This window comes from Muscardinus avellanarius, assembly GCF_963383645.1.
Source record: "Muscardinus avellanarius genome assembly, chromosome: 1".
Classification (NCBI taxonomy): Eukaryota; Metazoa; Chordata; class Mammalia; order Rodentia; family Gliridae; genus Muscardinus; species Muscardinus avellanarius.
This window is the reverse complement of record NC_137786.1, coordinates 235,143,636-235,156,953: the sequence shown is the minus strand read 5'-3', so window position 1 is coordinate 235,156,953 and position 13,318 is coordinate 235,143,636. Positions and strand designations below refer to the sequence as shown.

Below are 13,318 nucleotides of genomic sequence, written 5' to 3'. Positions count from 1 at the left end.
CAGCCCCACAGGCTTCAGAAACAGCAGCGACTATGGCCGTCACAGGACAGTCACCCAGAAACCCCGGGTCTGTCAGCGGGTCCCACCCCAGCAGCCACCGTCCCCGCCACCATGGACACACACAAGACACATGGTCAGACACACCCACACATACACACACACACAGACCCAGGCATGCAGACACTCAGAGCCCTGCACCCCTCACACACACATGCAGACACAGACACAGACAGATGTGCAGGGGTACACACAGACACAGAGGCTCCGGTCCTGGGCCACTCCTCTGGGGTCAGAGGGCACAGCCCCGCCTCCCCCCAGGGCAGCACAAGCCCCAGCTCCGATACTGTCTCAAACCCACAAAACCCAGCCTGGCCGCTGCCCCAGCCACATCCCAGGACAGACACACAGAGACACAGGGGCGCCAAGCCTGGGGGCATGAGGACACACACAAGCCTGAAAGTCGGGGAGCCCGGGCAGGTGTCCAGCGGGCGGCAGGTGGACACCTGCACGTGTGTCAAGCCACTGGGGCAGAGGCCGTAGCTGGGCTACAGTGGACAGGGGGCCGGGATGTGGCTGGCGGGGTCCCACAGGCCGGAGCAGGTCAGGGCTGGGGGAGGAGGGGTGCAGAGGAAGGCCCTGTAAAGCAGCTCTGCGGGCAGCCAGCCTGGTGGGAGAGGGGCCAGGGCAGAGGACGGGCCATGTCTGGGAGGCCAGAGGCTCCGGGAGCGCTGTGGCCATCTGAGGCAGACGCTGGGCTTGCGGAGGGCCATCCCCACCTCCTGGTCACGCGTCTCGGCCCCACTCTCCACCGACCTGACGCCTCCCGGGGCAGACTTTGCTGAGCTTGGACTTGAGCGCAAGCGGGGGCCGTGGGGAGCCCCGCGCAGGGACAAGACACAGGGCGGCCCCTGGGTCACCGCCCGCCACCTCACCTGCTCGCTCGTGGTGAAGAGGAGAATTCCAAACACAGTGGAGAGGCACAGGTGCACGGCCAGCAGCAGCCCGACGCTGGGGGAAGCCGGGGTCACTACTGGCACAGCCGGGCCGCACCGGGGTCCCCCAGCCCGCCACCAGCCAGGCGCAGCCACCCCTTTCCCCCCCCAGAGAACCCAAGTGCTCCTCCCAGAGGCCCAGAGGCCGGCTGGTGACCCAGCAGGGCACGGGACAAGGAGCGGCCACTCCATCCTCCTGGCTGGACAGACAGGGAGCTGGGCGGTGGGCCACCACAGAGGACACTCAAGGCAGAGGGGCCACGGTGACATTTCTACCCACAGGAGTTCAAAGTGGCGGGGCGGGGAGGGGCTGGGGAGCTGAGGCTGGACAGAGGCTGGCCCCAAGAACCCCAAACTTCCCGTGGTGACAGGAGCCACAAGGGCTTCCAAGCAGGTACGGCAGCCTAAGCCCACAAGAGCGGCGGCGGCAGGCGGCAGGATGGGACATGGGGACGTCGGTGGGGCTCAGCCATCGCAGGAGCCAGGAGGCAGCGCGGGGCCTCCTGGGGCAGGACCACACCCCAAACCCCTGCCCGCTGGGCACCCAGGGACAGGCAGCGCCCAGGGGCCTCATGGGCCACAGCCCGGCAGGAGCGTCCAGGCCCCCTGGGCTGAGCATCTGATTGGGAGCCCACCTGCAGCCCTGGGGCCAAGAGCACACCTGGCCATTTCCGGCAGTGCCCACCAGACGCACTTCAAGGTCTTCTTCATCACGGAAGAGTTCTGCAGCAGGAAGAAGGGGCGCAGGAGCCGGCGCACGCGCAGGGGCTGGAAGAGACCAGGGAAGGGCTGCCGGGCCCTGAGCCACGCCTGCGTCCCCCACCAGGGCAGCAGAGGAACTGGGGACCCCACGACCCTGGAGCCCTGCCGACCTGAGCAGACAGCTCCTGGCCCTCCCTCCATCCCGGCCCAGCTCCGCCCTCTGCACCAGTGCCTGGCGCTCCTTGTGTGCACACCGGCCCTCCGGGACCCAGGTCCCCCAGGACAAGGGTCAGACTGTTTTGATCACCCAGGCCCCAGCAGCGCCAGCCAGCACAGCAGACCCTCCAGAGCCCGGTCTCATGCTGCCCACGGTTGAGGCTCAGATCTTGGGGTTCTCCCAGCTTCCGGCTCCCCTAGCCCTACTGGGGAACTTGCACCCACCCCATCTGTCAGAGGGGATGCACTGCCACCCCGGGGGTCTCCCCAGCAGCTGGTCCATCAGCACCAGAGACACAGGGCTACTGGACTTTGAGGCTACAGAGGTGCACCCAGGTAACCCGCCTTTGAGAACTGGCCACAGGGCCAGTAAGCCCCATGCAGAGAATTGCAGCCCCGACCCACGGCCATGGGAGAAGCCACAGCCAACCAGCTATGACAGAATAGGAGCAGACAGCCAGGTCAGAGCAGCCTGGAGCCCTGGTGTCAGCTGACCACAGCCACAGGGCACAGGGAAAGTGAGCGGGAGCGGCCCGCTCGCATCCCAGCAGGTGGGAATCCCAGGCCTCCCACAGCAGCATGGCGCCCCCGGGAGCGCTTCACGGCCGACCAGCTGACCACAGAGGAAAACCCTGGCGGGGTCCGCAGATGTTCTAAGCGACGCACTGGCCCAGAGATGGACGTGCCGTGCATTAAAGCCTCGCTCGAGTCCTCCCGAGGGTGGGGCGCAGGCTCGGCAGCTCCTCCTGTCTGGACTGAGGGGAAATGACTCCCAGGACGGGGAGACAGGGACATGGGAGGCGCAGGACCGGAAGACTGGGGACTTGGAGGTGGAGGAGAACACGGGGGCACGGGGCGCCCCGAATGCACACAGGGCGCCCGGAGCTCACCCTCAGGCTCATGGTGGAGCCCCACTGAGTAGAGGGGCATACCCGGAGAGGTCTCGGAGGCCCTTCCCCCAGCTCCTCACAAAGCAGCCAAGACAAGGATGGAGAGCTGGGCACGGTGGCACATGCCCCTCATCCTAGTTCTGAGGAGGCTGAGACAGGAGGATCGCAGGTTTGAGGCCAGCTGCAGCAAGTTAGCTAGACTCGCAGCAAGCTAGCAAAACCTGGTTTCAAAAAACAAAAAGAGAGCTGGGCGTGGCACGCTCACCAAGAGAGCCGGCACGCTCGTAACCCCAGCATTCGGGAGGCTGAGACAGGACGCTCTGGGTTCGTGGACAGCCTCAGCTACTGAGTGAGCCCTTTACAACTCAGCGAGGCCCTGTTTCAAAATAAAGAATTTTAAAAATAGGGCTAGGGGTGTATCTCAGAGGTAAAATGCCCCTGGGTTCCAAACCCAATACCGCAAAAAAATAAAATAAAAATAAAAATAAGAAAGGCTATGGGTGTAGCTCGTGCGTAGACCATCCCAAACCAGGCGTGGTGGTGCACGCTTGTAATGCCAGTATTCGGGAGGCTGAGACAGGAGAATCCCAAGTTCGCAGCCACCCTCAGCCACTCAGTGAGGTCCTCTGCAACTTAGTGAGACCTATTTCAAAATAAAAAATAAAAAACAGGGCTTGTAGAATGCCCCTGGATTCAATCCCCATCACCATAAAAAAAAAAAAAAAGACATGTACAAGATTCTGCCTGAAGCCAACTCACACCCACCCTACTGGAAGCAGAGCCCAGCCCGGGCCCCCTGTGGCCGCGTGGTGTCAAACTGTCTACACTGACTGTCCTGGACGGACAGGTGTGCAGCTCATGACTGTGACCCTGCCCACGATGTCTGTCCCAGCACCACCGTGTGAGGGCTTGGGACCGACTCAGTAGGTAATTATGGCCACCTCAGTGCCTACAGGCTACCACAGGACAGCTCCTCCTGCAGGGAGCAGCCATGGCGCTCAGCCTTAGAAGACACAGTGGTGCCAGGCTGGGGGGCTACAGGGCACAGCACGGGCCGCTTGAGGGGTTCCTAGAAAATGGGAGTGACCGCCCCATCCTGGGCCCCGCTGCTCTGAAGTGTCCACCCCCGAGGTGGGTGCTCACACCAGGGAACACACTTGTCCAAGGGGAGGGTGTGCCGGCCGGGCAGATGGAAGGCAGGCATCCGAGCGGCTCGGGACGTGCTCCCAGGCCCTCCTCTCACCATCAGGGCACCCCGCGCCCCCTCCAGGTCTCATGAGACTCCTGGGCCAATGGGAGCCCAGGGTGCTATGGGACACGGACAGGCTGGACAGGCGGATGGCACGGTCGCAGGGCTCGGGACCATCTGGGCAGCCCCGATCCCCACCGGGCTCCCCCAGGCCCAGAGCCACCTTCCACCTACCTCCCGACAAAGGAGACTCAAGGACACGAGCCAGTCCACCAGGGACACGGCCAGCACCGCGACGTAGGCCAGCAGCCACCGGCTCTGCTGGAACTGGGCCTTCCCAACCAGGTAGCCCTGCAAGACACGCAGAGGGGTGAGCAGCGGGCGCCACGCACACGCACGCAGACCCACAGCGGTAGAGCAGAGGCCCAACCCGCGCTGCCATCCCTATTCAGAGCTGCAGTGGTAGCGGGAGGTGCGCGCTCCCGCCAAGACCACCGGTCACTCGCAGCACACCCTCCAGCACAGCTCTGTCTCTCTGGCCTCAGTTTCCTCATGGGTAGGGGGTTCCCACCTGTCCTGACTGTGCGAGCCACAGGTGTGTGCAGAGGGAAGACACCAGAGGCATTCCGATGTCGCAGTCAGACCCCCAAAAGCTCATGGGTTGGGAGCTTGACCCCTGCTGCCCCGCAGTGAGGTCCAGGGGTGTTTAGGCCATGATTAGATGGCGAGGTCTCTGACCTGGTCAGTGGGTGATCACTTGATGGTTCACTTGTTGAGAGCCGGGAGGACTACGGCAGACCCAGCGAGAGGGAGCAGGTCGCTGGGGGTGCGCCTGGAAGGGCGCGTCTTCTCCCCAGCACGCTCACACAGCATGCGCATGCTCACTGCGCTCTCTGCCCACTTCCCAGCTGCCACGGGCTGAGCGGCTCTCCTCCACCGCACCCTCCCGCACGGCGCTTTGCCTCCCCTGGGGCCCAGAGCACTGGAGCCGGGGGCCAGCCGACCACAGCTCTGAGACCACGAGCCAAAAGAAATCTTTCCGCCCCTTAGTGTTCTTGGGTGTTTTGGTCACAGCAATAAGGAGTCATTATACCAGCAGAGGCGAGGACCAGAGACAGAGCCCGTGGGGGGCCGGGCAGCCCAGCAGCAGGTGGCGGGGGAGGTGGGCCTCTGCCTCCTCTGCCAGTCCCACCCTCCAGACAGCCTCCACGGGTCACCGCTGGCTAACCAAAGGCCAGGCATGGCGGTGCACGCCGGTAATCCCAGTACTCACGAGGCTAAGACAAGAGGATCGTGGTTCATGGACAGCCTCAGCTACTTAGCGAGGCCCTCTGCAACTTAGTGAGACCCTGTTTCAAAATAAAAAATAAAAAATAGGACTGGGGGCGTAGCTCGGAGATAGAATTTCCCTGGGTTCCATCCCCAGAACCACAAAAAAGAAAAAGAAAAAAGGGGTAACCAAAGATCCTTCCATTCATTTTCATTCCAACTTAAAACCCCCTAGACCTCCGAACCACATTGTGGGCTAAAAAAGAAGAAGTACAAAACTGCCTGGGGCCGCCACCTCCCCGCCCTCTCCTACCCACACACGCGCGTCACCCCAGCGGGGCCCTCAGGCAGCAGGCGCCGGCCCTTCCCACCCGCGCCTGCAAGAGGGGCCGTGTGACCGTGACCGGGGGCCATGTACGCCCACAGCCCAGGCCGCAGGGCCCCTGGGACTGAAGGTGCTAAAACACCACGCACACGTCCCCAGTGAGACCAGCTCCTCACGCCTTGCCAGAGGCGGCCAAGGCTCCGGCTCACGCAGCCCGCGAGCTGCCCGGAGCCGCAAAGGCCCACCTCCTGCTTCAGAAAGACCCAGCGATGGGGGGGGGGGGCTAGAATCAGACACACTGCAGCCGCTGTGTGCACTGTGAGCCAGAGACCCTTTTCTTTTTCTTTTTTTTTTTTTTTTTTTTTTTGGTGGTACTGGGGTTCCTAGAAGCCCTTCTACCTCCGGGCTACACTCCTAGACCTATTTTTTTTACATTTTTATTTGGAAACAGGGTCTCCTAAGCCAGCGCGCGCGGCTGGCTTCGAACCTGCGCGATCCTCCTGTCTCCGCCTCCCAAGCGCGGGGATGACAAGCGTGCGCCACCACGCTCAGGTCCTACTTTATTTTTTATTATGAAACAGGATCTTCAGGGTCTTGCTACATTGCTGTAAGTCTCACCAAGTTGCTAAGTCTGGCCTCAAATCTGCAATCCTCCTGCCTCAGCCTCTCAAGTACCGAGATTAGAGGTACACACCACTGTACCCAACTAAAGAGACCCCTTTCTGTCCCGACTCCTCTTGGGGGATGGCAGGGTGGGCCTTGAGGACAGACCACCTTGTTCCCTGGGGGGTTGGGGTTCCCCCTCCCAAAGGCCCTCCAGGCCGCACACCCCAACAGCACAGCCAGCCCCAGCTCCAGAGGAAGAACAGCTGACGGCCTCTGCTCCTAGGCCCAGACGTGTCCAAGAACCTGGGGCTTTGCTCAAAGGGCCAGGGCACTAAGTCAAAGGAAGGTGGCCAGCCGGGCCTCGGGCGAGAGGAGGGGGCGCCGGCCACGCCACTCACCTTCACAGAGACGTCGGCCACAAACACCAGCAGGCAGAGCCCCTCGACGGCCTGGGTCAGGCCGCAGGGCGCCTCCCAGGGCGGGGAGCGGTAGCGCACGTCCGCGGTTCTCGTGAGGGAGGACGGGGTCTCGACAAAAGCCAAGGACAGGATCAGGAGAATCGTGAAGCCCAGGGCCCTGCCGGGAGACAGGGCGCAGGGAAAGTTCTAGAAACAGCAACTGGAGAGCGGTGGCAGGTTGGGGGGGGGGGCGCCGGAGTGCACCCGCGGGCTGCGGCCACTGTGCCCGGTCAGACGACAGCGACCGCCCAGGACTCGACCCCCACCCCGGGCGGACCCAGGGGTCTGAGAAGGAAGCCTTGTCTGAGGGTGGTGGCCAGCGTGCATCTGAGGGGAGGGACAGGTGTGGCACCCCCACCCTGCGCCCCCCACGCGGCTTCTCACCTCTGGCACAAGGTTGAGTAATACCAGCGGTAAAGCCGCAGTGAGCCGGTGTCCATGCGGTGGTAGATGGAACGGTACTGGAAGCCAAAGACCACCCCGAGGGTGTGAGCGAGGTGCCCCGACCTGCTCCCCACGCCACACACCCATCCGCCGGACAGGCCCCATCGTAGAGAGGGCCGTGGGGAGCAGGGTCCAGTCAGCAGGTGGGTGAGGCGGCCCCTCCCCGCAGGCTCAGACCCTCGCACACCAAGAACTCCCCAGAGGCCCAGACCCGGGGCAGGCAGTGACGGCTGCGGCAGAGGGGAGTCCGACGCTCCCTCTCCCCCTGGGAACGGCCTGCACACCCCTGGGCCACTGTCATGCTCTGAGGTCCACCCACCTAGAACACAGAAGGGGCCCAGGAGGGCTTTGATGGGTGGTCTATCACCGACTCAACAATCCTGGCACATCAGCACCGCCTTTACCAGGTAGAGGGGGAGCCGGGCTGAGGCCCACCAGCAGGGTTTGTTTTGTGGTTGTTGCTGTGGGCACTGAGGAGTGAACCCAGGGGCAGTCTAGCTCTGAGCTACACCCCCAGCCCTGTTTTTTGTTTTGAAACAGAGTCTCACTAAGTTGTTGAGGCGAACTTCGAACCTGCCATCCTCCTGTCTAAGTGCTGGGATTACAGGCGTGTGACACCATGCCCAGCTTTATTTATTTGGAACAGGGTCTTGCTAGGTTACTACATGCTGGCCTGAAAACCATGATCCTTCTGTCTCCGCCTCCCAAGTACCAGGATTATAAGTGCGCACCTCCGTGCCCGGCTCTGTCATGGTTATTTGTGTGTCTGGGGAGGGGGTATACTGAGGATTGAACCCAGGGCCATTCTGCATTCTACCACCGAGCCACATCTCCAAACCCCATTTTTTTTTTGTTCCATTTATTTATTTATTTATTTATTGCAGTACTGGGGATGGAACCCAGGAGCATTCATTGTACCTCTGAGCCACACCACTGGCCCAATTTTTTAAGTCTTTTTATTTTTTGAAACAGGGTCTCACTGAGTTGCGAAGGTCCTCGCTAAGTAGCTGCGGCCGTCCGCAAACTGCGATCCTCCCGTCTCCGCCTCCCGAATGCTGGGATTACAAGCGTGCGCCACCACACCCAGCTTATTCCTTATTTTGAAACAGGGTCTAATTTGCAGCAGGCCTAAATAAGTTAGCTGAGGCTGGCCGCAAACCTGCGATCCTCCTGTCTCAGCCTCCCAAGTACTGGGATTATAAGCGTGCGGCACCAGGCCCAGCTCCGTCATGGTTAACCCACAGGCCCAGGACAGCAAGGAAGGGCAGGGGACGCCGAGCCAGCAGGGGGGCACCACCCACCTGGATGGCATCCTCGATGAAGACCACAGCCTGGTCGATGCAGAGGTCCCGCCTGGCCGTGGCACCTGTGGGCAGAGGGGCTGGTCAGCTAACCACGTGGGATGCTGGGGCTGTCCCCGGCAGGATGGCCAGCTGTTGGGAAGACGCTGGCTGGTGTCCCCTCCAAGGCTGGCTACAAGAGGCCCGGCAGAGGCAGGAGCCCAACCAGGTAAGGAGCGTGGCCACACGAGCTCGGTGCAGCAGCCCAGAGCAGAGATGGCTCTGCCCTCGGGGCTGCCGCGGCCAAGATCACACAGCCCAGAGAAGCTGGGACCAGACTCGGGGTCCGGAGCCCAGCTCCCCCCACTGCAGCCCGGAGACTGCACGCATCTTCTCCGCTACCAAGCGGGACTGTTAATGGCTGCCCTGCTCGGCTCCCGAAAAGATGCTATACAGGACACGTGGGGTGCAGGAGCCCCGGCCAGGCCTAGGCGGGTATGCCCAGGCACGGGGCTCTGTCACTACTTGCTGCGTGGCCCCACCACGGGCCTCCCGCGGGACTCCACATCCTCGAATGGAAGATGGAGTCACGCTACCTGCCCACCGCCGTCTGCAGAGAGCACAGACTGACCCTCTGAAACTGACCTCTAGACCCCAAGGCAGTGCCGAGACTCTTCAGATACAGAGACCACCTGGCGCCCATTTCCTCCCATCCCCCACAGGACCACACAGTCCCCAAGCTATCCCCGGACAGACCGCAGACTCCCCAGTCCTCTGCCAGCCGCTCCTTGGCAAGGCAGCCATCGCCATGGCCACCCACGTCCTGGTTCTTACAGCACAGCGGCGGGACCCCGGGGGCGTGGGTGAGGCAGACGCTGAGTGCCAGCTGCCGCCCGCTCACCAGCCCCTGCCCACCAACGCGCGCACCCAGCTCAGCGGCCGGTCACCGCGCAGGGCTTGCACGGCGTCCCAGGCAGGTGCACCTCAGGGCCTCCCGCAGAAGCTGACAGTCAACAAGGGACGACTGCACCAGGAAGCTTCTAGAAGGCCTGTGTGCGGCTCACGTCAGGCTTGGAAAGGAGGTGCACAGCTGTCATGCCCACCTTCCCTGGGTCACACCTGCTCCTGTCCTCGCGGCTCCTGCATGGCCATGGGGCAGAGGCAGCAAGGCCGGCCGGGAGCAGGGGAGACGCGGGGCCCATCCTGACTCTGCGGGGTCACACGGAGCCAGCAGCTGCATTGGCCTGGGCCTCAGTTTACCTCCATGTGCGAATACAAGCTGACCCCTGAATGTTTCCGCGAGAGGCCCTGAAGGTGGTGGCTGCTGGAGCTCCTGAGAGTGTCCTGGGACATCTGTGGACAGGAGCCATCCGGCTCGCTCCCAGCACACCCCAGAACCTGAAGCTGACTTCCCCAGAGAGCACGGGAGCCGGAGGACAGGCGTCTGAGAGCCTGTCCCCGACCTTGCCAAGCTCCCTGGGGGAGAGTCAGACTCTGCGCCTGGAGATGGGATCACTCAAGCTTCTTAGACGAGGCCTCAGGACTTGCTCCAGCCCCAGGAGTGAGGCTCAGGCTCGGTGCGCCAGGGTGTCACCACCCCAGAACTGCGCGGCACCCGAGACCCCTTTCACCTGGCTTTCTGGTTACTGGCTTAAGATTCTGGATCTGGCCATCTGGGCTCCCCCAGCCTTGGGGTGCCACACCTTGAAGATGCCCCACGCTGCAGCCACCCGCGGTACCCTGTCACAAGCCCTCAGAAGGGCATCACAACACCGGTCCCCGCTGCCCCAGAAGCTGCCCAGACTGTTGCTGGGGGACCCCATGCCGCTCTCCCACGCCCTCCCCCTGCTTCTGCACCCTGGCCGTCATGCATTTAACCGTAAACATAGGCCCCCCAACTTCCGAGTCCAGGAACTGCTGCAGGGCAGCTTGCCTACCACAAGCTCCACACCCCATCACCCCACCGGGGCTGGGGGTGCCGCAGTGCATACCAGGTCTCTGAATGGAGCAAGGAACTGGGGAGTCGATGGAAATGCTAACACAGACCAGGGGTCTCCCTGTCCCGAGCTCTGCCCTCAAACAGCCAGGTCTAGACTCAATTCAGACTCTAGATCTACCGTGCACAACCTGTGCTGGGCCTGCCCGGCCTCCTATGGGGCCCGGGGCGAGGCCCTGCCATCTCTGTGCTCAGTCACCCAAAGACCTACCCCCGCAGGGCTTGGGCAGGTGCAGGGCGGCTGCTGCTTAGCAAAGGAGGTCCTTGTCAACCGGGCGTGGTGGTGCACGCTTGTAACCCCAGCATTTGGGAGACTGAGACTGGAGGACCGCGGTTCAGGGCCAGCCTCAGCTACTGAGTGAGGCCCTCTGCAACTCAGTGAGAGCCAGTTTCAAAAGAAAGAATAAAACATAGGACAGGGGTGTAGCTCAGATGTCGAATGCCCCTGGATTCCATCCCCAGACCCGAGAGAAAAAAAAAAAAAAAAAAAAGGAAGCCCCTGTCTGTGCTCTGAGCGCCTCCACAGCTCAACGTGCCCTCTTCGCCAGAGGCTGAAGGGTGTTTTCTTGATCCAGGGGAAGAAAAACAACTTCTCAACCTTTGGCCAGGGCCCCATCAGAAGGGGCTGAGTCAAAAGAATCCACCTGCTGAGTCCTCAGGGGTCCCCTGCTGAGCTCCCCACCCCCTGCGGTCAGGAGATACAGACCCAAGCACAGGGCCATCTCAGAGCCAGGGACAGGGCTGAATGCGCCATTCTCAGGACGGGAACACAGTGCATCCTGTCCTCTGCAGAGCTCACTGGGGCCACAGCGTGGGGACAAAGACCCCCTCTCACCAGCCACAAGGCCCAGCCTGACTCCGGTCTCAACAGCACCTGCCAGGGACGGGACCGTGAGCCCCATGGAACTCCTAGCCTGAACCCTCCGCATCCTTACAAGGCCCCGATGCCACCCGTGGCCACCCCCTCTGCAGAGACTCAGAAAGGTTAACCAACCCGCCGTCCTCACACAGCCAGGAGGTGGTAACCCCTGAGAGGCACAAAGCCTGTGTCCCTGAGCCGCATCTCTGGCCCAACCTGGCAGGGGCTGGAGGGGCCCTAGCGCCGGGGAGCCCCTGGGGAGCCGCTGAGAAGGCAGGGGGGCGTGGTGGCCGCCTCGGCCTCAACTCCCCAGCCCCGCTCGGCCACAGCAGGGGAAGAGACCCCTGCTGCTCGACTCGGGCTCCTCCTGGACAGAGGACTGAGGTCCGAAGAAGCAGCAGCGGTCTCCACCTCTGACCCGGTCCCGAATTCCCCAGGAGTCAGCCTGGTCAGGCCAGGGACTCCACCCTTAAGCCCTCGCAGGGAATCAGCGATTTCTGACCCAAAACAGGAAGGCGCCGGGGAGCGGAGGCAGAAGGCCGCCGCGGGGGCGGGGGTGGGGGGGCCTGGGCCTCGAGCCTCCCCCGGCCCCACCTGCAGCGACCTGGCTCAAAGTCACTGCAGCTGGCGGAATCCTCGACCACTGCGGAGACCCTCCTCGCCCGGACCCTCGGGCGGCGCACGACCCCGACCCCGCGGCCCCCAAGGCCTCCCGGCCGCAGGAGGCGAGGAAGCGGCGGCCCGGCTCCGGCCGCGCTCGGACCCCGGCCCGGTGCGGGTCACAGGACCCCCGGCCGGACCCGGCCGGCCGACCCCTCCCCAGGCCCGCCGCTCACCAGGGCCCGCGAGGACGCCGCGGCGCGTGGGCAGCCCCGGCCGGCCATCGCCGCCGCCGCCGCGGGCCCGGCCCAGAAGCGGCTCGGACTCGACCCGAAGCTGCGCCATCGCCGCGGGGCTCCGGACCCTCCTCTCCGGGCAGGGGACCCGCGCGCGCCCGCCCCACTGCGCAGGCGCGCGGCCCGCCCCTCGCATCCGGGAGGAGGGGCGATCGCGCGGGGACGCGGGGATGCCCTTTGCTACCAGCCAATGGAGACGGAGGTGCCGTGGTGGGCGGGGCTTGGAGGACACGCCCCCTCGGGTGGGACCCAGCGTCCTTCCTCTCCGGGAGGGGCCGCACCCTGGGTTTCTGGGACCTGCCTGGGCCAGGGCGGAATACCTCCCCAGAGACTGGTAGGAACTGGGACATTTTTTTAGCAAGGCAGATAATTAGGCACTTCCGGATCTACTAAGTCAGGAACTCTGGGGACAGGACCCAGAAATTCTTTTAGCAGGCGTTCGGGCAATTCTTAGGTAGGTGAATATTGGGGAACTTGAGTTTACCCTCTGATGATGAAATTAGAACAACTATTATAGTTATGGGGAAAGTGTAAAAGCCCAAATGACAGCCGGGCGTGGCTGCGCATGCCTGTAATTCTAGTGTTTGGGTGGCTGAGACCTGAAGATCGCAGGTTCGAAGCCAGCTTCAGCAATCTAGCGAGGCTCTCAGCAGCTTAGTAAGACCCTGTTTCCAAATAAAAAATAACGAGGACATAATTCTAAGGTAGAGCACCCCTGGGTTCAATCCCCAATACCAAAAAAACCCCACAAATTATGCCCTTGAAAAAATACTTACAACATATATGAAACACATTTTCAACATTAGTATATTGAGATATATGTATTAATTTGATATTTTATATACATATTTCAATATTTATAGATATTAATATATAGCTTTGAATTCATTTCCTGTTGCCGCGGTGACAAGTTGCCATAAATTTAGCATAAAACAACCCGCATTTCTTATCTGGTAGCCCTAGAGGTCACAAGTCCAGCAGCCAGACTGATGGCTATCTCAGGGCCTCTCGGGGCTGAAATCAGTGTGGCTCTGGGCTCGCCTGGAGACTTGGGAGAATCCCCGCCCAGGCTCCAGTGTGCTGGCCGAATTCTGTTCCATGGGGCCAGGACCGAGGTCTACATCAAGTTAGTGGACTGAGGTCTACATCAAGTTAGTGGACCGAGGTCTACATCAAGTTAGTGGACATGGCCTAGG

At 62.1% G+C, this 13,318-nt stretch overlaps 1 protein-coding gene across 1 annotated transcript in view; it reads right to left on the bottom strand.

Annotated features, from left to right (window-relative positions):
* TPCN2 (two pore segment channel 2) overlaps positions 1–12,171 on the bottom strand; it is a gene marked incomplete at both ends in the record, with an annotated part of 30,878 nt that extends 18,707 nt beyond the window's left edge. The window contains 7 exons of the mRNA XM_080689623.1: positions 933–1,008; positions 1,654–1,760; positions 4,224–4,340; positions 6,588–6,765; positions 7,032–7,108; positions 8,393–8,457; positions 12,063–12,171. Coding sequence (XP_080545749.1) covers positions 933–1,008; positions 1,654–1,760; positions 4,224–4,340; positions 6,588–6,765; positions 7,032–7,108; positions 8,393–8,457; positions 12,063–12,171 — 729 coding nt within the window. The remainder of the gene's footprint in view (positions 1–932; positions 1,009–1,653; positions 1,761–4,223; positions 4,341–6,587; positions 6,766–7,031; positions 7,109–8,392; positions 8,458–12,062) is intronic.
* Positions 12,172–13,318: the final 1,147 nt, after the last annotated feature.